At 36.6% G+C, this 24,724-nt stretch overlaps 1 protein-coding gene and 1 long non-coding RNA gene across 4 annotated transcripts in view; one reads left to right on the top strand and one right to left on the bottom strand.

Moving 5' to 3' along the window:
- NAA16 (N-alpha-acetyltransferase 16, NatA auxiliary subunit) overlaps window positions 1–24,275 on the top strand; it is a 65,096-nt gene extending 40,821 nt beyond the window's left edge. For all 3 annotated transcript variants that reach the window (XM_065054689.1, XM_065054681.1, XM_065054672.1), the window contains 11 exons: window positions 11,859–11,931; window positions 12,156–12,325; window positions 12,690–12,842; window positions 14,466–14,594; window positions 15,120–15,333; window positions 17,169–17,362; window positions 18,079–18,187; window positions 18,677–18,775; window positions 19,360–19,503; window positions 22,098–22,195; window positions 22,482–24,275. In XM_065054689.1, the coding sequence (XP_064910761.1) occupies window positions 11,859–11,931; window positions 12,156–12,325; window positions 12,690–12,842; window positions 14,466–14,594; window positions 15,120–15,333; window positions 17,169–17,362; window positions 18,079–18,187; window positions 18,677–18,775; window positions 19,360–19,503; window positions 22,098–22,195; window positions 22,482–22,682 (1,584 nt within the window). In that variant the 3' untranslated portion in view covers window positions 22,683–24,275. The remainder of the gene's footprint in view (window positions 1–11,858; window positions 11,932–12,155; window positions 12,326–12,689; window positions 12,843–14,465; window positions 14,595–15,119; window positions 15,334–17,168; window positions 17,363–18,078; window positions 18,188–18,676; window positions 18,776–19,359; window positions 19,504–22,097; window positions 22,196–22,481) is intronic.
- On the bottom strand, window positions 6,572–9,957 carry LOC110358359 (uncharacterized). Its single transcript, XR_002412735.2, has 4 exons — window positions 9,835–9,957; window positions 7,937–8,056; window positions 7,064–7,200; window positions 6,572–6,973 (listed from the first exon to the last, which is right to left on the bottom strand). It is a non-coding gene; the product is annotated as an uncharacterized LOC110358359 (long non-coding RNA).
- Window positions 24,276–24,724: the final 449 nt, after the last annotated feature.

Below are 24,724 nucleotides of genomic sequence, written 5' to 3'. Positions count from 1 at the left end.
AAAAATCCACCAATGTGATTTAGCAACAGTTCACGTGCTATGAGGGGGGTGCTTGTGTGTAGTGGGGCCTATGTTGATAGTGTGTTTTGAAGAACTGTAATTATTTCTGGAAAAAACAGTTTGTTTTACCTAACATTATTTAAAACTTACATTTCTCATACTATCTTTGGAGACTTAATCACTTGATTGATCTTGCTATAAAATACTAAACTTCTGCATCACCAATTTTTAAGCATACTGTGGAAGTAACTTGCATTTTAAGGTGATTTTTTTTGTTTTTGTCACTTCTAACCATGGACTAAGTAGTAAGAATTGTAGTTGACTAACTTAAATGAGTTAATTCTAAGCAAGTGAGATACATGGAAGGATAGTAGGAGGGGCTGTAATAAAAAAGCAGTTTCATCCAACATAAGGAAACTTGTGGGTTTGTTTTGGTGGTTTTTACAAGAGATCCTGCTTTCCTCTGGAACTTTGAAATGTTATCTAAACAAAACATGGCTTTAAAATATATTAGAGTGGAATTTTTGACTTACAGTTGATACTTCTGAAATAAGTCATGAAAATGAAATTTTTCACACTGTGGAGCCTTTTGGCTTAAAGTACTGCTGTGAATGAAAGGGTTTGAAATGTGATTGTATATGTTTTATTTACATGCTAAGAAACATGGAGTGTTTACAAGGAAAATGTCTCAACACAATACAGTCTGTGTGTAGATGAAATACTTGGATGTCTTTATACTTGAGTGTCTTTATACTTTTCTCTGGTATAGGAGACTTAGTACCCTACCTAGTGGGGTGTTTCTCCTTCATGCTATGAGTGGTTTTATAGTTTTTCTTTGCTTAGTGCTTTAGTTTCTGAACTTTGGCTACTTTGCTGATACTCATTTTTTAATAACATTCTCCTTGAGTCTTCTATAATGCTAAGCCTTCAGTTTGAAAGGCCTACATAGCATGGGGGCTTATAAATTTTTTTATCAGGCTTTTAGTTTTTAAATTGCAAGTATACTTGGCTATTTAAACTACATTTATAATGTTGATAGTTTTGAATAAAATTCATATAGTCAGCACAATACATATTCTTTCATGAAGAAGCTGTAGTCTTTTTGGCATATTCAAGAAGCGAAAACTTGTGTTTAGGAGTGCCACAACATTATTATGAGTTTTGTTGTTCATGGACAATCACTGTTCAGGGTAAATGTAGCTGTGGCTCATTGGCAGAACGTTTCTCTTGGAACCTAATAACCTGAAATATAAGCAATTGCATAGGATATAGTAATTTTAACATTCTGTGTAAGCTGCTGTCCAGATGTATTAGAAATAACGGTGAGCAGCCTTATTTGTTGTTGTTCCTCACAAGAGAGGTACCTTGAAATGCTACCCCTACCTGCCCCAAGAAAGTTCTCTCTGTACTTGAGCAATATTCAGAAATACCCTTTGGTTCTCCATATGTGCTGGTCTCTCTATCCGTGAGATAAAAATCCATGGAGTGAAGATCTTCAATTAGTCAACATCAAGGTTTGCGTCGATTGTGTTGCAGGTGCGTTGGTTGGTTCCATTGAAGCTCGACATTAGTGCACATGTGCCATTTTTCTGAGTAACTAAAAACATGGAGACTGTGAGGAAATACTGGATGAGAGAATGTCTGACTGGAAGAAACATCAGAAACAACAGTCTCAAAAAAAGGTTTAAGACTGTCTGCACAGGAAGGTAGGCTGTCTCCAGTGAAGATCTTTCTTTAACCATTTCAGGAAAGGAGGTGTTTTCCATCCTTGATGTGGAAAGCTAAAGGAATTTGAAGCAGGTTCCAACTGTGTGTGTAGTTAGATGCCCTCTCTGGACTGCTGGTGGACTACATAAAGATGTGAAAAACATTAGTTCTGTGACAAATCTCACTACATTTTAAGAAGAGAGAACAATAAGATCAACCCAGAACAGCTTTTTGTTTGTAATGACTCTGTCAGTTCAAGTTTTAGAAATCAGTGTGTCTGAGTTAAAATTCCAGGAGGGAAATCTGGTAAGTGGACTTGCTCAGGATGTGGCTAAGAACTGGTACATTCATAGCAAAAGACAACATTTCTGTTATATAACTGTATCTTAAGAGGGAGTAATTTTAAAGAAGTGGAGGAAGGAGAAGGATGAGAAACTTCCTTGTAGGCACTGCCAGGTAGGATGCTTCCACCCTTTAATGAGAATGAGAAGTGTAAAATATGTCAATGGCTGACAATTTGGGTCCCTGAGGTAACATGTAAACCAAGAGCTGACAGGTGTAGTACCTGATTTATGAGATACTTTATCAAGAGAGCTTTTTCAGTCTGAGAATAACTGGGAATAACTGCTCCAAATACCTGTCTGAAGACTCACAAACAATGTTCTCAGCATCCCTGCTCATAGTTGCTTCTACTGATGCTCTGCTCATATGAAGTTATTTGCTTGGTTTTGTGGCTTCCCCAAACTTGTCCAAAAGCTTTCAAAAAACCAGTTGCTCGTGGAATTAGTTGTGTAATGACCACAGTGGTGTCTCCCAGCATTGGTTTGCTCTGAATTTGTGTTCTTGTGTCTTAAAACTTTCAGTACAAACTTGTACTGTTCTTGTTAACTTACCTCATTGTGTCAATGGTTTTATGATTTGGTCATTAGAAGTAATACTAAAACTGGAAAGTCAGGTGCTCTAAAATGAAGAATAATATTTTTCTGCATGTTTATATACTGTGGTATAATGCAAATTTTTTGTTTAGCAATTTTTTCATTTTTTGGCGTAGGTGACATCTCACAAGTTGACAGTCTTGACACAGTACAATAAAGAGGGGAGTATTATCCATACTTCACACATTGAGAATGGGCAGATGTTGATCATACAGACCAGGAGTGTCACGGTTCCAGGGATGTTAATGTTCAAAAGCATTCACTAAACTCTGCTGATGTGGAATGCTCAGCATGTTAGATAATCTGGTTCTGGATGTCTTAAGGCAATGTGAAAATGAAAGCAAAACTGTTTTGTAGGTGTCAGTGCTTTAAGAGAACACTATTCCATTTTGTTCCCATTTAATTCACTTTCTGGTGTCTTAAATGGGGGATGTACTCTTTGGGAGAAAATGCTTAGGAAAATACGTTGTATCGTGTTGCTTGGTATCTGTGTTTCTGTTGCTTTATAGTGGCTCCTTTATTTGTACCTTATCTTTAGTGTAATTTAGATGTGTGACTGCTGTTAGAACAGTAAGTCTGAGCTAGCGAGTAATTTCTGAATTTTAGTATTGTTTTTCTTCTGTACTACGCTCATACCAAAAAAATGTTGATTGTTTTAACTTATCAGATATTTGCAGTTCACTATTAAGCGTAGATTAATTTGGGGTGGGGTAGACTGAACTTCTGATCTTCAGTCTTCCATATGATGTGCTATCTTAGCACAGCCTTCCAATTTATGAGTAACTGTAGAAGTTATTTCATAAAGCTCTGTCATGTCTGTAACAGTATGTCTGGAGAAAAATAATATCCTGTTTATCGTCTGTTTATCCTGTTGTGCTAATTCCTAGATGAAAGATATCTAATACATTCAAGCAATGTGCTTTCTATAGAGAGGTCTCTCTTAGTGTAATGGGAAATGAGTAGGCTTTTCTAAATAGTATGCGGACTTCAGTAGTAGATTGGCAAGTTAAACTTCTAGAGCTTATTTTGAAAATGCAGTGAAAGATCAGTCTTTGGAAGCGTACAATCAGAAAAGACACTTAAATCAAGCCTTTAACAGTATTTTTTTACTGTCCTTAGGTTTTTATTTTGATTTTGTGTTGTATACTTTAATGCTTGACCACTGTGGGAGACTTTTCCTGGGACATTAAGTCTGTTTTGACTGGTGTTGCTGTCCTGCTGAACTGGGTTCATGTGGAACAGTTTTATAAACTGTGTAACTTCTCATTGACATTTTTGTAAACTGCTAATCTGTGTTAGCTTTCACTTCCAAAAAAGTATGCCTCTGTAGAAATCTGATATGAACATCATAGTCAATTTACTTACTCTTTATGATACGACTGAACACTAATGTTGGTATTTTTGAAGTGTTCTGTAGCTTTACTATACGTAGTGGGTTTGCATCTCTAGCCAATATAAAACACATTGTCATTGAAGTTTCCTTCAGTTTTTGAGGGAAGTTCAACTTTGTTACGTTGATAACATGGGTAGATGTGTAGTTAACTTTGAAAAACATTTTTCAATTACTCTAGTAATACTTTAATTATTTTCTGAATGGCAAGATTCTACAGTGTATGAACAAGATTTGAGCAATTCTGGCAGTTCCCAGCAATCTCAAAGTTAAGAGCTTATTTCCAAATCTGGTTGAATCCTATTTTTCCATCCCAAATAGATGCCTTAACTATTTATAAAGATATTCAACAAGCATTGTTTTAAAAATAACTTGAGGAGTCACTTCAATACTCAATGTGTTACATTTGAAGCACTTAAAATTCATGGCTGGCTCTTGTATTTATAGTCATCCTACTTAGTTTGTTTAATGTGTGACTGATCTTCTATAATCATACTGTTGCCCATTTCTGAAGCTGTGTACTTCCAATGTGTAAACATACATGTACCAGACCTTTCCAAAGCAGCAGTAAATTCTTTAATAGAGAACGTTCCTGTTGTGACTTGTTTGCTGTTGTGCTTGAGTTGTCAGCTCTCTGCAGAGCTGGTGCACCCAGCGGCTTTCCCCCTTCCAGAGTTCTCTCCTCAAAGAATAACTTGGGAGTGCAAAACCTGTTATGCATGGAACAAAATGTCTCCAGTGCAGATTTTTGAGACAAAAACTGGTTAATGTAGTCACATGTGCCTAGAAATGCTGCATGGTTCAGTCAAAATTTAAAAAAACAATTGCGATGTTTGTCAAATGCTATTTGTACTATAAAACTTCTTACAATTCCTTATGCTTGTACGCTTTCCTTGGGCATTATACAAAATAGTAGAGCTTCTTACAGAAACAAACTTAGCATCAGTATATGTCAAAGATATATAAGAGATATAAGGAGACTTGTGTTAAGTAGAAGGCTGTTTGTCATGTTTTTCTGTTTCTTTCATGGGATGAGGTGGTAAATAATTTTTCATTGATTGTGATCTTATTGCATGTAGATGTTAGCCATATACTAAAATGCAGGCAATGGCAGTTTTCCGTATGAGGCTGAATAACCTTTCACAGTTGGAGTAACTTATTTGAATGGTCTCTGGGGGCTTGTTCTGTGGTTCATACCTCACTGGGTGAAGTAAATCTGTATCAGCTGTATCACAAGTTGTGGAGCAGAAACTTTAAGTTTTTGCAAATAAGTTGATGTATAGCTGCCTTGATTAAAAATGGAAATATTCAGGCATTTGCGCACTCTACACTTTTTCAGTCTTAAACTGATAGATCTGAGTGTCAGTATCTTTATCCAAGTAGCTAGACGGGACACTTTGTAAATAATGGAGGAACACTGCTTTAAAAATCAACCAGTGTGAGCTTTGAAGAGTTGTGGGGGGTTTTGTTTGTTTTTCTTCTGTGAACTGTTATCTTGGATATTCTTGTTAGATTTCTAGTAGGCCATAGGAAATGGAACTTCTTTAGGTGGTTGTCCATACACACCTTCCTGTGTGGATACACTGGAAGAGCCTGAACTCAGCACTTTGTGCAGCACAAGTGTGCCAGCTGGCTTGTGTGTTTGGCAAGCTTTTTCTTTGCTGCCTCCATAAAGAGCACATCTCAATTTGTGCCAGTCACCTCTTGGCTGTAGATGAAGATGCTTCTTGTCTGCCTTAGGCTGTAGTAAAACATTTTTTCTAATGTGCAGCTGCCCTTCCTCTCCCCCTGCCTTTTTTTTTCCAATGTGGTTAATTGAATTTATGAACTTTTTTAATCTATTGGCAGCTTTTCTATTTGAAACTTCCTTCCTATCAGTATTTCCATCCACAAAGATACAGTCAGAGTGCCCTGGATTGAAATGCTATTAATCATGTGATGGAGCTGTGCTGGATACAGTAGATCATCAGAGGTGAGCCTCTGCTACCATTCAGAAATATGTTTCAAGCCTGAAAGTTCATATCAAAGACTCTGCATCTGTAGAGATGGGGACTTCAGGTTCCAGATTTACCATATGGGTGGAGTTTGGCCGGTTCTGAACCCAGGATCTTCCTATATGGTGTCTCTATGGTCCTAGAGAAGGCCCTGCAAGTTCCTTGCCAAGCTGTATGTCTGTCTTGTCTCTTGCAAGCAATCAAGTCAGCCTTTTCAGGGAGGCTGTGAAGATGCTTCTGTGAGCAAAGGGAGTTTTGAAACAGAATTATTTAAGATATTACTTTAAAAGATGCTCTTGTCTGTGCCATCATTGTATTGGAGTTGGTTTGGTGTTTGTGTTTTTTAGTGCTAAGCTGTTTCTGGGTAAGGTTCTGTCTAGAATGGTGTGGAGAGCATAGCATCAAAAGAAAAGCAAGGAACCAAGGTTGTGTAGTATTCCTCTTCATTATTTTGTGGGTTTAGCTCCCCAGCTTTCAGCCTTCTCCAGAACTCTGAGCCAGCAATTACTTGCCTTTTTATTTTTTTCTGTATTAACTTCGTACTAAGTTCATAAATACTTTTCAGGGTCTGTTGATATCACTTCTGCACACTGTGAGCACCTTCTCATCTTGTAGATAACATCTCATCATAGCGAAGGCTCTGAGTATTGACACATTGCTCTTATGGACAGTTTTTATTGTTGCTTCTCTGCTTTCCATGAGGCATGTATAGTATTGCTCCAGGGTATGTACTGGGTACTTCCTTGTGGTGTGAAAGATTCTCCCAATAATTTGGCCACATGGACTTTCAGGTAATGTCATCGTGGTTTTCTTCTGGCCCAAGGAAAATGCTTTGCCAGGGCTGATGTTGAAAGACTTAGTTTGTCATTCAATCTCTAGGTATCCCGTATTTTCTAGATGGTGAGGACTGTTTTGAATTTGCAGAACCGCAATTTCGTTTGGGTACTCTGTAGCAAAAAAAATTTGGAAATGGTTTCTATATATTTTGAGAAGTACTACTGTTCTTCAATTACTCCCACAGACATAAGGATTCTTACCAAGTCTAGTGAACACCTCTTCTGCTTTGCTGGAAAAGTAGCATCACAAACTCAGCTTGTTTGGGCAGCTTCATAGATGCACCTCAGAACGTGGTATCTCAGTCACAGTATTTGAACTTTCTCTTTTGGTTGTTTGCCTTTGAGAACAATGCAGATAATACTAAATGTGTTTGCAGGAATTCAAAAGGCAGGGACTCAATTCCATGCCATATGTTAAACATACGGATTGCTTCTGAAACTGCTGACAGTAGCTCTTAATTAGTTTGTGCACTGGAAGTGCTGATAACTTCTTAGTGATTTATAATGGCAGCAACTAAAAAAAAAATGCATGTAGTGATTGTGACTGGTAAATTAAAAAGCTGAATACTTTTAAAAAATGGTTATTGACACAGCTGAAGTCTGACCACTTTATAGTACATTACAATATTTCTATATGATTAGTATTGATAATTCAGTTTCTTGCAGTTGTTTTGTTGAAGGAAATACAGTATTGGTGTTTTGAAGGTTGTCATTATAACAGACATATGTTTCAAAATATTTTACCCAACTTCTGTAATAATAGCATACGCAATCAGTTTAGTAATTTAACTTCTATAGTAATGAACCAGAGAGTTGTAGCCTTTTATTTGAAAAATTTGCATCCCTGCTTTGTGCTGGTGGGCTGTTGATTTTACCTTCCATTACATATTTCACCTCACCTTTGTTATCTGTGTTTTTTAAAAACCTTTCCGTATTGCTTTCTATTTTATTCTTTGTCATTCCATTTAACTTACCGCCTACATGGAGTATAGACCAACAAAAACAAATCCAAGTGGGATTTAGATTCCTGCAGCCCTGACATCCCATTTTGGATCCCCATATTATTATTCTTACCTTTGATAATCCTCTGCTGTTTGTCTGAAGAAAAATTTCTGTCAGGAGTCACTTGGTGTATGGCAGAGCATGCAGCATAGATTTCCATTTTATGACTGGCTCACAGGTACCACTGTAAAGCTACAAGTGATGATAAAAGAATTGTAGCCATCAGCCCTTTACCTGGAAAACAATAACTTGCCCCTAGGCTGTCCCTTACAAAAGAGGACACAAAATATTTCTCAGTATAATCAAATAAAGAAAAACTAACACTCACAGGAGAAAGTAGTTCAGAACTGGGGTTCAAGTAAAGTGTGTTCCTGTTGCTTACAGGGAGCTGGGTCTCTTTAGTTTGGAGAAGAGGAGACTAAGGGGGGACCTCATTAATGTTTATAAATATATAAAGGGTGAGTGCCACAAGGATGGAGCCAGGCTCTTCTCGGTGGCCAACAATGATAGGACAAGGGGTAATGGGATCAAGCTGGAACACAAGAGGTTCCGCTTAAATTTGAGAAAAAACTTCTTCTCAGTGAGGGTGCCAGAGCACTGGAACAGGCTGCCCAGGGGGGTTGTGGAGTCTCCTTCTCTGGAGACATTCAAAACCCACCTGGACATGTTCCTGTGCAACCTCATCTGGGTGTTCCTGCTCCAGCACGGGGATTGGACTGGATGATCATTTGAGGTCCCTTCCAATCCCAAACATACTATGATACTATGATGAAAAAAAAAGTATGCATGCATTATATTTATTCCAGTCTCAGTTTGTATTTCTCAAATACTCATTTTAAGGCATGTACTCCAAGTTCACTTATGAAATAGTCCTTTTCATAAGAAGTAAACTGCACAGGAATGGGGGGAAAGGCCATTCTGGCCTTTGTGGAGACTTTGCTTGAAGTAGTACAGAATGTGAAAGATCCTTTCTTAACTTTCAAGATTATTAACAGTTGACAAGAACCTGTGTGAGTTTGTGATCATGTGCAATTTTAATCTCTGTAAGGTACAGGAGGAAAAAGGAGCTCTTCACTTGTCTGTGCTAACATGGAAGGCTAAAGCCCATTTGCCCCTTTTTAGATTTGTGCTTCTGAGCTCATTGTTCTTTCGTAATGAAACTGAAGTTGTAGGTAGTGACCTGTGAAAAGGTTTGAGGTTTGAATTTTGATGATTTAAAAAGCTTCTGAAAGTGGTGATCTCGGTTCTGGAATTGGCTCCATTCTTATTGTAACAAAACCTGAGATTTCTTGATTACTTCAGTTATGCTTTTTTAATACTTTAAGCATTTTCAGATCCATGGCAAGGGAATAACTGAAACTTTTTTCCTAGAATAATACCACTTGAAATTAACTCACGGTCAGTGTCATGGTATTTCCCCACACCTCAGCTTGATTTTTAGAAATTGTAAAATGATCTTTATGAAGAGTTCTCTAGTGTTTAGAAATAGTAAAATATTATTGCCTTTGAGATGGCAGTGGTGACTCTAGAATACAGATAATAGATGGCAGTAAACTCAAGAGACAGATTTTACTACTAAATTTGCAGTTAATATGGACAAATAAATTAGGGTTCCTATTTCCAGATTGCTGAAGTAGCACATGAAGCTGGAATTATTTTCCTAAATAACTAGCAAGAGCCTGAAGCATAAGCATAAAAAGCAAGGAAAAAGATTCTGGGTAGTCGTCAGAAACAAATATACTGGCACTTTCATCAAGAATGTCTGCAATAACCTAACTACCTGATTGGCATTATTTTTGTAGATGTTGCTTTCACTGAATACTTGTTTCCAAATATATTGCTCAACATAGTTTTCAGAATGATAGTTTCAGTGTAGCTTCTTGGACTGTAGAAGCCAGAACCACAGCAGAGTTCTGAATGTGGAAGAACTAAAAAAAACTAAGATGGTGCAGTTAGGTGTTTTCCATCACCTCAAGATCAGAAGGTTTGATGCCACTGTTGCTGTGAGCTGATTGAAGACCCTCTTTCTAGGAAGAGATGTTTTCTTACTGCTTCACCGGCCCAGGGCTGTCCACTGCCAGCTCCCCCGTGATGGAACTAGTAACTGTGCGCTGAGGTGGAGCAGGGAGTAAATCACTTGTAACTCTGGATACAGCCCCTAGCACTGACCCAAAGCTGGGACTGGGCCCGTGTGGCCAGGAGACGGTGGCACCGTTCTTTTTGGTGGGAGCATGGTCTCCATCCAGCTGTGAAGCCACACTACGAGAGTGCGGGAGTGGAAAAAGTTACACGTAGGGTTTGATGGTGGTGGGGTGTGTTTGTTAAAGAAATGAAGTGGTCTTTCTCCCTTTACATGCACAGGTCACGTGCGGTCAAGGAAAGCTGGCTGATCTCAAAGGGTTCTGAGTTTACACAGACAGATAAGAATAACTTTGGGAATACATTGAAGTTTCAGTGGAAAGCAGCAAGGAAATAACACATACTCTGCACATATACACCACAAGCCTGCTACCTGAAGCAGATGCTTTTTAAGTCATTTTAGAGAAGAGAATCTTCAAAGATTTGAGGTTGAAGGTTTCTTTTAGTAAATAGATGTCTGAGGCCAGAGAACAGTTTAATGCATTTGTTTACCTTTGGCCATTTATATGTGACTTCTTTACATTCCTTTATCACTTTGTAGTTATTGGAAGTCTAGTAACATTTTATTACATTTGAGATTTTGGTACCGGAAACCATTTCTTATGAGATTTGCCCAGAGCTTTCCAGAATGTGTGCGTTTTATTACACTTTTGAGATATTTACACTGCTGTGTATGACTTGGGTCTGTCACTTTTTCTGCTTTCTTTGAAATAAAATGTTTGTCATTTCTTGCCTATTGTGCTGAATTAGATTAAATGGAGTACTATCATTTGAATTGTGTACTTGATCTCCTAGAACAAGGTTTATTCCCTTCTCCTCCTCTCCCAAAGTGCATCTTGAAGTGGATGTGTGCTTTGTCTCCACAGTAATTTGACTCTTGCAGCCAACTTTTTTTTCTAATGCAGGATCATCTAACTGTTAACCATTGAAATCTTTAGGTTTTACCTAACTGGTGAATGTAGCAATCTTCCTGCTATACTTACAGACAGATCTTAAGTTTAAAGTTTTTGGGGTGTGTTTGGGGTATATATGTAGACAATATTACTTTCTTTAGTGTTTTTTTTCCTTAAGAGGCTGGTCACTTGCTGGATATAGTAGGCATGTTTAGAATGTAGCTGCAAAACAGGTTGAGCATTTTATAAAATGCTTAGAAATACTATGTGGCACCTATAAGCCATGGACCTGGTGTTGGAATACTTCGTTGTCATAAAATATGTAGATGATATATTACCATTTGTATGTATTGTAAATGTCAAGCTTGTGTAGTGTATGGGTAAATGTTGAGTCTTCAACCTTGGAATGAACAACAATATTGTTGGCAAGTTCTGATTTCAGAAAGTATTAACCTTAGTATCCATCTGTATAGAAATTTTTATGTAAAAAGATGCAGCTTGTATTCTGAGCAACAATACTTTTTAACAACAACAATCTTTATTAGCCTGCCAGAAAACCACAGAAGTCTCTTCAGTATCTTCTTATGGGAAGTTTGTGCAGAGTCTCTTCCAAAGCACCTTTCTTCAGTTGGCTCAATTTGGAGACTTAAAAATTAATAGCATAAATAAATAAAAATTCCAAAATACAGCTTTAAAAGTACATTGATCACGTGTACTTGATTACTTTCTGGCATATGCTGCCAAAAACTACACCAGTTTCCCTGTCACATCACCAGTTAAAATGAGTGATCAAAGGTAGCTTGTAAAAGGTGAAGTATATGAAGAAACATCCTTTTTTTTTCCAAATTAAGTAATTATTTTAGTGTAGTTTCTCTAATTTTGTTCAAGTATTTTTTTCAGTGTGTTAATCTGTGTAAAGTTAAGAGTAAAGCATAACTGAAGCTGATATTTTTAATATGCAGGTTTCTATAATCCAAGAACTTGTTACTGGTTATGAAGCCTCTTTGAAAACCTGTGACCTTTTTAGTACATGTGGTAAGTTTCTATGGCCTTATATTAATTGCACTGTAATTACTAATATTGTTTATGGCAGTTATCAATAAGTCTTGAAGTGCTGATAATTTGTGTAAGAAAATAGTTGTATTACCTTCTAGCAAATGAATGTATTACAGGAATTTGCCAGCTTTTGTTTTATGTTTGTTTTTGAAATGCACTCTTCAACCTTACTTGTCACTGTAACTTTTTCCATTTTGTTGCAGAAAATGGAGAGAAAGAGCCCCCAACGACGCTGCTTTGGGTTCGGTATTTCCTGGCACAGCACTTTGACAAACTTGGCCAGTGTTCTTTGGCCTTGGATTATATTAATTCTGCAATTGCAAGCACTCCAACATTAATAGAACTATTCTATTTAAAAGCAAAAATTTACAAGGTAAAAAGTGAATGTGGACATGTGGAGTACCTAGTTGACTAAAAAACAAACATGCAACACATCAAACTGGTGTGAATGTGTGGTTGCTGTTGCAGTTAGTGGTGGTTATGGGAATTGGTTGTCATGTGGGTTTTGGACACTGCTCTGTCTGGAAGAAAATGAAAGCCCTTTTGTTTAGGTTTTGCAAAGCAAGTCACAACTTACAATGAGTTGTCATTCTGATAAAATCTGGTGGCAGGAGGAAGGGAACAATAACACTGTCTTTTGTTATTTCTGAGGGAGAAATACCAGTAACTATATATTTCAGGAATTGGTCAACAGAAGGCATATAGTGAAAGTTAACTATTTAATTTCTCCCTAACAGCATGTAGGTAACCTCAAGGAAGCTGCCAAATGGATGGATGAAGCACAGTCTTTGGACACTGCAGACAGGTTTATCAATTCTAAATGTGCTAAGTACATGCTGCGAGCAAATATGGTGAAGGATGCAGAGGAGATGTGCTCTAAATTCACAAGGGTAAGTATATTGCTTTAATGAAGAGAGGTTTTGATTGCCTCTGGCAGTTTATTTTTTGCTTGCGTAAGTTTTGACACAATTATCATTTATTAATGTCCATTTTTAAGAAAATGCTCGTAGACTTGGTGCTAAATAACTATATAGAATCGCAGAATGGTTTGGAAGGGACCTTTAAAGATCATACATCCAAACCCTCTGTCATGGGCAAGGTCACCTTCCACTAGACCAGGTTGCTCAGAGCCCCATCCAGCCTGGCCCTGAATATGTCCAGGGATGGACATATTGGCCATTCTCTGGGCAGCCTGTTCCAGTGCCTCACCACCCTCACTGTAAAGAACTTCTTCCTGATGTCCAATCTAGACCTACCCTCTTTCAGTTTTAAGTTGTTACCCCTTGTCCTGTCACTACAGGACCTGGTGAAAAGTCTTTCTCTGTCTTTCTTGTAAGACCTATTTATTTATTTTTTTTTGTATTGCCATGCTTCTAAGTACCTCTCTGGAAATTCTGATGGAAACCTTGTTTGCAAAACCTGCTTTCTCAGTAATATCATCTGAGCTAACTGCACAGGAATGTGCACTATATTCATTATGATTTAGCATTAACAAGTTAATTTGGACTTGGACAAGTCATTCCTTTACGCTAGTACTAGAGACAAATTTTGTTAAAGCAAATGCTGTCCTTAAAACATGAGGTGAGCACTTAAATGTTATGTTTTGGACACTGAACGAAGTTGAGATTCACAAAACCAGATGTCCATATTATTTATGTAACTAAATATGAAGACAGCTACTTGGTGGGATTTCCTGGAACATGTAAATGAATTAGTCTCTCTAATTCTTAATTTTAGGCATGAAAACACTTGAAAGTGAATCTGAGCTTTCTAGGTATTTCTAGGAACAATTGAAAATTTGATTAGTAAAACTCATCCTATATGCTTGTTGAAAAGTTAGAGCAAGCAATACAGAAATCTAGCGTAGATGTGTGTGGTCAATAGGACAAATCTGATCCTAAATAATTGAATGTTAGGAGTTGAACTGTATTTTCTTTCTAGTATAAAGACTGTTTTGAAAATTTGGTGGCCAACATTCATGGTATGTGGAACATGCTTGTTTATTCTGATGTAGAACATTGAAACCGTAAAGAATAAATCCTAGGACTCTTTATTTTAAAAGTATAAAGTATAAATCTAATTTCATTTATCTCAACTAACAAGTTCTAAGAAACTTAAATATACTACATGATAAAGCAGTAAAGATATTGGTGGATTTTTTTTAGACTAGTAGATGCCACTTACCTGGCAGGGGGAAAAATGACAAGAATTATTTGCTGACCTTTGAGATTTTTACAAACAGTGTTTTTTTTCTGGGCCCAATTTGTAAAAGTGAAACTGGGTATACAGGCATGAGTTAATCTTCAAAAAGATATTTTGAGATGCTAATCTTGTTCTGATAACTTTTTATTTGGGAAGCACAGAGTACCGCAAGTATTATTCTCAGTTGCTGGGTGGTTATATCCATCTTCTGTTATATTCTAAGCATATGCTAATGGCTTGAAGCTAGTCATAGGTGAAAGAAGCAGCTGGTAAATTATAATAGCAAAAAGCAATAATGACATTTATTTCAGGAAGGAACTTCTGCAATGGAAAACCTAAATGAGATGCAGTGCATGTGGTTCCAGACTGAATGTGCTGCAGCTTATCAAAGGCTGGGGAAATATGGTGATGCCTTGAAAAAATGTCATGAAGTAGAAAGGGTAAGTAGGTGCAAACACCTTCAGTTTATTTCCTAGTATTTCTCACAAACGAATGAAAATATTTGCTGATGTAATCAGTATGATTTTCTTTGCATATAAAGTTTTTAGTATAATGATTTTTAAGAACAGGTTAATACTTGATTTATTGTAGTAAATAATATGTCATCCCTAGATATTATGTAAAAAAAAAAAAAAAAAATTATATGAAGTGAAAACTAACCATGCAACTATTTGTACATTACGTTATCTTTTGCCAGTTGTTTTTTTAATTAGAACAATCACATTTCAGTTAGCTTTTAGAGTGCTTAAGTCTTCAAACAGTCACATTATAGTTTCTGTTAACAAAATGAGATTTTTCTGGGTGGGTTTTTTCCCTACTTACAGGTTCTCTTAGTCAGTATTATATTTCTATTTCTGTTAAATATTGCCTTCAAATAATATCAGTTGTAACAATATTCACCTCATCTAATAAAAAATAGACCAAGAAAGGGAAATGCATGAGTGGTGTTTTTTTCTTCCTTCAAGCATTTTTTTGAGATAACGGATGATCAGTTTGACTTCCACACATACTGCATGAGAAAGATGACTCTTCGTGCCTATGTAGACCTTTTGAGATTAGAAGATGTGCTCAGGAAACATGCCTTCTACTTCAAGGCTGCTCGATCAGCAATTGAAATCTACTTGAAGCTCCATGATAATCCTCTTACCAATGAAAGCAAAGAACAAGAAGTGAATTCAGGTATGTAGACCATAATGGAGGCTCATATGTATATGATGCAGGTAAACGCTCATTAAGCTAAGGAAGTTATATGCTGTAGAATAAATGAGTTGTAAAATACATAAGCTTTTCTGTCATGATTTGATAACTGAAAAGAGATCGTAGATAATGTCACAGCTTTCTTCCTGTGTGTTCCCCTCACGTTTTAAAACTAGCACATGAATGAACCTGGCTGTAGTTGGAGTGCTTGGAGAACAGTGGTGTTTCAGAATACAAAGAAGAAAAATCAAATTCAGTTCAGCCACTTATCCACTTAAACAAAAGACAAATGTCAGTAAGAGATGAATTATGGAACAGTGGATTTTGTGGGAAAGCAGTCTGAACTGTAAGAATTTAATTTTGATCTAGTGTATTTAACTTATTACATAGTAACACTAGTTAACACTGCATTCCACTTTATTATTATTATCCATGTAATTTCAGGACCAAAGAATACATGGACAAGTGTGTATTAGCAAAAGTAATAAATCCAGGAAGATATTTAAAACTAGTGTTAAATGGAAAGCAGATATTGCCAAAACAATCTTAAGTTACATTCAGATGTGACTAGTAAGTTTTTTCATATCTGCCTATGTATGATGAAGTACATATAAAAAGAGGCACAGTTCAACTTGCCTCTTTTCTCTCAAATTTCAATTTGTTTTGTTATATAATGTGGCAGGATCTTAAAAGCAATACATCATAGAAACTAAGGTGGGGAGGAATCTGAAGTCATTATGTTTGTTCATTTGCGTGTTGTTCATTGGGATTCAATAGGCTCATCCACTGGGAAGACAGTGCTCTGTAAATGGGATGAAAATAACATTTGCTTCTCCTCGCTTCCCCATCTCAGAATGGTGGCTGGGCCCAGCAGAGAGACATTGTGGTGCTATAGGCACAAAAGCAATGTATTAGTGCCTCAGTAGCCTGTTCTTCTGTTCTTTGCCACATGATTAGTGCAAATCCTGTTCTCTGTGGAACGCCATTGTAAATTGAGTGGAACTACAGTATTTTTCTGGCTAAACCAGTCATGTCAGTGGGACAGCAGGGAAGGAAACAGAGGGGTGAAGGGAAATGCTGGTGGTTCCTCACTTCTACATGAACCTGCAGGAAACCATGTTTTGTGTGTTCTGCTTTTCATGCAACTGTTAAACTATCTTGGTTTTTCTAAATGCTAGTCCAGTCTAAAAATCTGAACACAGCAAGCAGTCTGAAGATTCATACAATGGTTCTGCTGGTATAGATCAGAACATTTTATCTCTCCTCTCCTCAAACAGTATCTGTTTTTGTTTGGATTTATTTAGTTATTCCATGGCACTTGTGGAACATCAATGCAGATGTCATGGCTATATTTTGTTCAGACATATAATGGAAGATAACCTTGTTTTTAAGACAGAATATAATTCTGTCTGAATGTTTCTAGCCAGCATCAGAAGGAAAGTAGCTACACTCAATATGGGAGTTTAGTATTACCTTTGGAAACCATTGTCCATTTTCTAAGGTAAAACCTGTCATAGAGGCAACAATTTTATGTAGTTAACCTGTCAGATAGTTGAGGTTTCTGTAACCTCATGGAGGAGAAGATCTGCAAGATCAAGTCTTGTCATGCTGTAAACAGTAATGCAGTAGTAATATTGGATTATATAGTGATGATATTCTGTCAAGTGCTGATACTTACGTAAATCTCTGACAAAGTATGCCAGTTTGGTGTGGCGGAGGAGTGTTAGTGCCATGTCTGAGTGGTGCTTGACAGAGAGAAGATTTTAATTTAAATACGCTCTTAATGTAAGTTATCTGTTTGTTACCTTAATCTGTAGAAAATCTCTCAGCCAAAGAATTGAAGAAAATGCTTAGCAAGCAAAGAAGAGCGCAGAAGAAAGCAAAACTTGAAGAGGAAAGAAAACATGCAGAAAGAGAGCGGCAACAGAAGAATCAAAAGAAAAAGCGAGATGAAGAGGAGGAAGAAACCAGTGGACCCAGGGAAGAGCTAGTTCCTGAAAAACTGGAACGGGTTAGCATGGTTTTTCATGTTAAATTAATGTGATAATAATCCATATTACAGGCTTTTTATGATAATCAGGTTCTAAAAGAATCCACGTTTTAATAAAATCGTTTGTGCATACCAAGATAACTTCTTGTAGTCTATCTCTGTTTACACTAAAGAAAAGTAATAATTTTCCTCTACTAAATCAAAGTTCTATATTAATAGCACTGTTACTTTTTTAAATGTGGTTTTTTTTGAACAGTAGGCTGTGTTTCATTAAAATAGATACTCAACAAAAAGATAGTTTGTGCCTGAAGAACTCTGGTTTTCATACAGTGAATAAAGAAAAAACTAATGGAAATGTGGTTGCAGTTCACAACGTTTGAAGGCATGAGCCAGTATTTCTCTGAGCACAAAGAGCTATGTCACAGTAACTTTAGAAGCTTAAGCTTATTGTCTAAGGCAGTTGTATTTGTTTCCTAAATGCTAAATTACAACACTGAGTAAGTCACATAAGCAGTGCCATAGTTAGCGATGATGTTGTTTTTGTCAACCTGAAATCTTGAATAAACACTTTTAAATCTTGCTGTTCAAATAAATTTTATAGTTCAGTTTAATTCAGAAAGCTATCTACAGTTCAGCTTTGGCCTCTGATTATTTAAATGCTTGGTATAACAGAAATTATCCTTGGTGTTTGCCATTTATTTTAAGCTTTAAGTTTCACTGTGTTTTTATTAAAACAGGTAGAAAATCCATTAGAAGAAGCCATTAAGTTCCTTATACCACTTAAGAATCTTATTGGAGATGACATAGAAACACATTTATTAGCATTTGAAATATACTTTAGAAAAGGTAAAGTACTGCATAATTTTCTTTTTGCTCTACAAAATTTTAGCCCTTCACTACAACCAGTGTTATTGGAGTGTAGCCTAAAATGGTTTGCAATAGATATTTACTTGTCTGAAGCTGGGGTTTGCATCATATCTAGTTACAATAGAGGAAATAGCATTTTTGTTTAGCCACCCTTAAAACAAACAAACTCAAGAGCAAAGCAAGTTGTAGTGTGTACTAATAAACGCTGTAGAAATATTTGCATTGTGATTTTTTAATTATGTAGGGGAAAACAAAGCCAAACAGATTCTAACATCATCTCTGCAGTGCTGTCAGAGTTCAGCAGATATTTCTATTTTATTAAGCAATTTGATGGGAAAAATAAATCTTTTCTAATTCTGTGTAGGCATTGATGTTTCTAATGTTTGTACTAAACAAAACAGTAGTTGATATAAAGAGCAAGTTCTGTATTAATCTTGGTATGTTTTTGTTTTTTTCTTCTTCCCACAGGAAAGTTTCTGTTAATGTTACAGTCTGTCAAAAGAGCTTTTGCTATTGATAGTAATAACCCCTGGCTACATGAGTGCTTGATTAAATTCTCTAAAGCAGGTATGTGTGTAGGAAGTATGTATGTATGTATAAAGGTACAGGAAGTTGTATTGTACAAGGGCACAACTACATATTTTTGTAATATGTAAATACTCTTGAAACACAAAGCAATATGAAGAAAAGTAAATTTGTTTACCGCATAAAACCCAGTAAAAACCAGATGGTGCTATGCAGGGTACTGCGAATGTATTACATTATATTCCTTCCTTCATTAATCCACCAGGTGGAACCAATAACTCATTTTGGCCAAATTTCACAGAGGAGCAGGTGTTCCAAAGATCCTTGAAATACTTAAGTATTAAGATAAGTGGTAGATACAGGAGGAAGATTCTGAATTGTGGCAAAGTGTGTTGTGAACTTGCAGCAGAAAGTTTACAATTAAAGCACTCTTTATGAATGTGTCATCTGTAAATGCATTGGTAGAGCTTGTGTTGAACTGATTTGAAATTCATGTTTCTTCCTGTGCCCAAATTTTGAAAAATCGGAGTTTTAGCAGTGATGTTTATGGTTTTACGCTGTTGTCTACACTTGTTTAAATGGGCTTTTTCTTTTTTTGCTTCTGTCCCTCTTCTTCCCCCTCCCAGTATCTGACCATAGTAACCTCCCGGAAATTGTGAGCAAGGTCCTAACTCAAGAAATGCAGAAAATCTTTGTTAATAAAAACTTGGAAAGTTTTAATGAAGAATTTCTCAAACACAATGCTACCTCCATTCAGCACCAACTGTCAGGTTTGTTTAATGCTTTTAAAAATGAGATTATTTAAATCCAGAATATTTATCTGCAGTCTGTAATTAATACATAAATTCCAATGAGCTATAAATTCATGTGTTTACAGGTTTTTTTCTCTGCTTGTTTTTATAATGTTTAAAAACAAACAAAACAAAAACCAGCTTCATTCACTTTATTAGCTGCATAAGGAGCCTGTTTCTTAACTCCAAAAAGTGTGATCAAACCACCACAGATATTCAAGTATGAAAGCACAGTCATCCCTCCTATTGAAGCTCCTGGTTTTGAAATGACTGGAAAGCATAAACCAAAAGCTCCTTTATATTAGAAGCAGTGCTTTTCTCTGTTTCCTTATCAGATAGAATATCTCTGGTCCTAATCATAGTTTTGTCACATAGCATCAATAAAAGCATTAGGACAAACTTACGCCACTTTAGCTTTTCTGCTTCATAGTCAGCAATGAAAATGTTGGAGTATAACACTTCTACATTATATTTGTAGATGAGCTACAAGTAGCTGCTGGAGTGAAGTCAAAGGGAGTTGGAATTGAAATTTGCTGTGTCTGAGTACAGAAAGTTTTGGAATAAAAATTGCTGTCACCTGAGAAGCTAGTAGAGGAGAAGTCACAGAACAACACTTCATCAGTTAGGAAGCAAAAATAAGTGTAGATTTATCAGGTGCTTAAAGTACTTAGAACAGTATTAATGTCATCTGGTTTGTAAAATTACCCAGATCTGTCCAGCATCACTGGAGAAAGTTGGCTTCAGAGGACTGTTCATCTCTCTTACAGGAAGGTTGGGTAACTTACCCCAAACTTATAGAGGCCGTTAAAAGATTCTTGTTTCAGGGCAGCATCTTGAGAGAAATACTTGCACCCCTTTCCTGTGAGCAGGCTCCAGATTTGGGGGTCAAGTACAGGTATCTTAGCAGGCAGGTGCTCCTGATTCTTATAGGTGTGTTCTTCTACTCCTGTCATTGGGCATCTAATGGGATATGTTTTCCAGGTTCTACTCTCTGGTCCTCCATTATTATGGAAAATATTGTAGTGACTTTTATCATAGTAGATGTACAGCCCAAGACTGTCATAGTTCCAGATTTGGCTTCCCACTGCCTACATCTTTAGTGCCTTTGAGAAGAACCTGAGCTACATCACTGTCAGTGCTGGCACCCATGTTAGAGAGATGTCAGGGGTCCTTTTGAAGAAGGTGAGCCTGTTTGCAGTCAGTGGACCTGAGGGGCTGAAATGTCTAAAAGCTCCAGTCCATGGTCCTGAGGGCCAATTGATCACTGTGATCCGACTGTGTATCCATTTACAGGCAGCGGGAACAAATGTGGGATTAGGATTTTTCAAGTAAAATCAAGAGTGAACTAACTGTAGATATGTCATTAGTAGCTTTAGGTCTTCACCTACATACCAGTCTTGCATTTATGCTGAAACAGCTTTGAAGTGATTGGCTTGTCTGCTGTACAATTTAAGACTTCTTAAACTGTCATCTTTAAGTCAAGTTTGAGAAGGTCTGAAAGACTTAATGTTTAAGTCTGAGAGTACAAATGAATGTTTTCTTAGCCTAAAATGATTACTAGTAAAAAAATTATAAGTTGGATTTTTCTCCATTTTCCATTTCTCTACCATAGCCTCCCTGAGTTTAAACAAATGTAGCTAAATTTAATGTTTTTTGACAACAGTGACTCAAAGCCAAATACATTCAGTCTGTCGCTTTATTTTCTGGATACAAAAGGCAGTAAGAACTGGGAAAATTTAATAAGGAAAACAAATTTAATAACTGGAGAAATGAGTTGAGCAAGAGGAGACAATACACTCAATGTGGGTTTTTCACTTTTTCAGTTAAATTGTTTCTTAGGCTTTTTGTTACTTGTAGTAGATTATATAGCAAGGTGTGTCTGAACTTTGTATTTGGGAAAAAGATATTCTATGAAATGCCTACATCTTCAGTGAGATCAGGTTTTAAATTAAGGCGCTGTGATATGAAGAACACGACAGTATTTTGCAGAGATGCTCAGACCAGTTTTGATAAACTGTTTGTGGTCCAAGAAGCTGCATAGTTACATTAATGCAATGTCTTTTCATTGGTGTCACCTGGTCCAGGCTAAGTACCAAACTTGCATTGCACTTTCCTTGTACCCAAGCTATTTCACTCTGCTCCAGGCCTCACTTTCTGCCATACGGAATCTGCCTGTCTGAATTTCTTCTGGACTCTGTTCCACAGTTGTTCAGTAGCTGTATTGTTCACTCATCTCCAGTACTTTTCAAACTAGTATCTCTGAGAAAATGTCTCTTATTTATGCGTTTGTAGGATGGATTGACTGATAGGTCTTCAGTAAAGTGAGGCATTTCACTTTTGTAGAAACAGGCCTTCTGTGTTGTTAAATTCTTGTGCTTCTAACAACATTGAAAATAGCTTCTTCAGTTTCTTTAGTTTTAAGTTATAAATAAGGGAGGAAGATATTGTTTGTTAAAACTGGTAAGAAGTCCTAATTCACACTGCTGTATAAGTTTTCAGGTTCTGCATGTCTGCATGTGCAGTATTGCATTTGGGAACACTTATCTAAATGTTGTGTTCTTTGTTGTGATAAGGTGCAAAGATGATGTATTTCCTGGACAAATCAAGACAAGAAAAAGCAATTGCTGTTGCTACTAGATTGGATAAAAACATGAGAGACAAAAATGTGAAGGTAAAAGATACAGTATTTAAAGCCAAAAAATGTGTGGGGTCTTAAATAATGTATAAGCTACAGGATAATGCACATGCTTCATATATTATGATAAATTAATATTATTTGAAAGAACAGGGTTTCAAGTTGTTTTCCTCTATAACTGTAAGATACCTGAATACTGTAATAACAGAACTTGTGTTTGCTTGGATTAGTATTGTTTAACAGTACATCTTTTTAGTAATAAAGTTATTGTAGATCCCACTTACTAAATCACATCCATTAACTGTTACTCTTGTTTCTTCAGACACTAACGAAGGTTTTTGAGGCGCTGCTTGATGGCAGTTTTGGAAGCTGCCATAGTCAGTGCGAAGAATATCAAGCGGTGTGTCATAAACTGTTTCCTTTTGCGTCTGCGTTTCTGCCTGCCACAAACGAGGACGATAGCAGCATCGCGTCTGTGAATCACACGGCCATTAACCATGATTTGCTGTCTAATGAAATTTGAAGTAGCGTGTGCAAGCCCGTGTGCGTCTGTACCTACATGCACACGTGTATTCGAAACTCTGACTCTTCATTATGTGCTGGCTGGATACAGATCAGGGTTACTCTTCCAGGTTGTATTTTAATATCTTTAACAGGTATAAAACAAAATATTTGGATAGTTAAATGAAATGGAGTATGTTATTAGTTATTTTTTTCCCAACAAAAACTGCCAATATTTATGTAAACATTATCCTTAATCAGCATTTTTCATGTTTATACTTGTACAGTTTTAAGTCTTTTAATAATCCATCAGCCTTCCCTCACAAAAAATATGAATGTTAAAGACTGCTTTCACATAAGTGTCATTACATATACAGATAAATGTGATCATATCTTGTTAATAAATTATCATTTGAACAGTTTTAGCAGATTAAGACTGAAGTGCTGCTTGAATTGCCCTCTTTGTCTTTTACTGTTCCTTAGGTTTTTTTCTGGATGTGTTGCTTTATTTTGTTTTGGTTTTTGTTTTGTTCTTTTATTTTTATCTTGGGTCAGTTAGGTTTCTTTTGAAGCACGGTGACAATGAAAGAGCATTGGGGGGTTTGCATGATTTTGTCAGGTGTGTGTCTTACATGGAACCAGTGTTGATGGATATCAAGATTAGGTTTGTGTAAAAAAAAAAACTAAGGCTTTTTGAAAACTTCTATCTACCTTGTGTTCCACAGCTGTTGTTTCCTTCATTTTTTGGTCAGTTTAATATTCTTTTGAGTATCCTAAAGCAATTCCTTGTGAAAACATAATGAATTTGAGACGGTTGGTTGTCCTTTGTTCCATCTTCCCTTTCCTCCTCTTCCTTCTGCTTTCTCCCCATTTGTTTACCTATTGACACTTAAGTTGAAAAAGCTGCTCCAATTTTGGGCAAATGCAGGAGGTACAGTAACGGGGAATCCAGTTCTCCTCTACATCACAGTTCACTGGTGAGTTCATTGTATTGCCTCCATTAGAAGTCTTATTTGTCCACTTATGGCCAATACTCCAGTACTTCTCATGCCTAAATACTATTGCTTTAGGTGCTGCCAAGTAAATAGTGTGGGAGGAGTATGTTTTACATTAAAAAGACTATTTAAGGGAGCACAAAGAGGCTGACCTACAAATCATAATGAACCTTTTTCTTACTTTGTATTCTGGTGCATTAACTGTTAAATATACAACACATCAAAATGGAAGTCTGAATCTAATATACCTATTTAAAGCATAGTATTGCTGGACAAAATGGCTACATATGACAGCTTTACATTCTATAAGAACTGTTATCAAAACATAACTATACTGTGGCTTGTACAGAAAATCCAGTTTCTGGAAACTGTAATGGAATCATTCACTCTTGGTTTGTTTTTATTTCACTGCAGTGTAAATAATTTCAGTAATATTAATTAGCCCCTCAAAGGCAAATATAAGTTCACGAAGAGGGGATTTTATTAAGACAAATAAACTGTTCTAATTAAAATTCTCCTTTGTGTGTCATCTGTTTAGATTCAAACATGTTGAATAGAAAACTCACTGTAAAATATTGCCAACATATGTTATGCTGTAATAAATTATTTTGTACACACTTGCCTTTGGTTTGGAATTTTTGTGTATTTATGGATATGAAACTTCAGCCCATTATGTTCATTAGGTCTTCTCCATTCAGTTGCAACACTCCCTGATTTAATGTGAACTCTGTAAGCAGTTCAGAAGAATTAAACAAAAAACCCCACCACACAACAAACCACTACTTAGCACATTGAGACATAACATACTTCCCTGAGAAATATGGCACGATGTTTTTGTCTTACGTGTTCCCCATGTGCTGTTTGCTGTGGAATATTTTGCTCCAAGGTGTCTCAAGCAGGGGGAGGTGGTTGGCCATGGTGGGATTGCTTTGGCTCAGCAGTGCCTTAGAAGGAGTTTATCAGCCGGCATAAGGTGAAGGCCTGAAGTTGCAGGGTGGTCTTCTGGCTTTTCTAGTAGTGACACATTGCTAGTGATTTAATTCAGGCCTTTAGAAGAAGAAAAGGCTGC

Source organism: Columba livia, chromosome 1 (genome assembly GCF_036013475.1).
Source record: "Columba livia isolate bColLiv1 breed racing homer chromosome 1, bColLiv1.pat.W.v2, whole genome shotgun sequence".
Taxonomy (NCBI): domain Eukaryota; kingdom Metazoa; phylum Chordata; class Aves; order Columbiformes; family Columbidae; genus Columba; species Columba livia.
The sequence above is the reverse complement of the archived record's forward strand: the minus strand, read 5'-3'. Positions and strand labels throughout refer to the sequence as shown.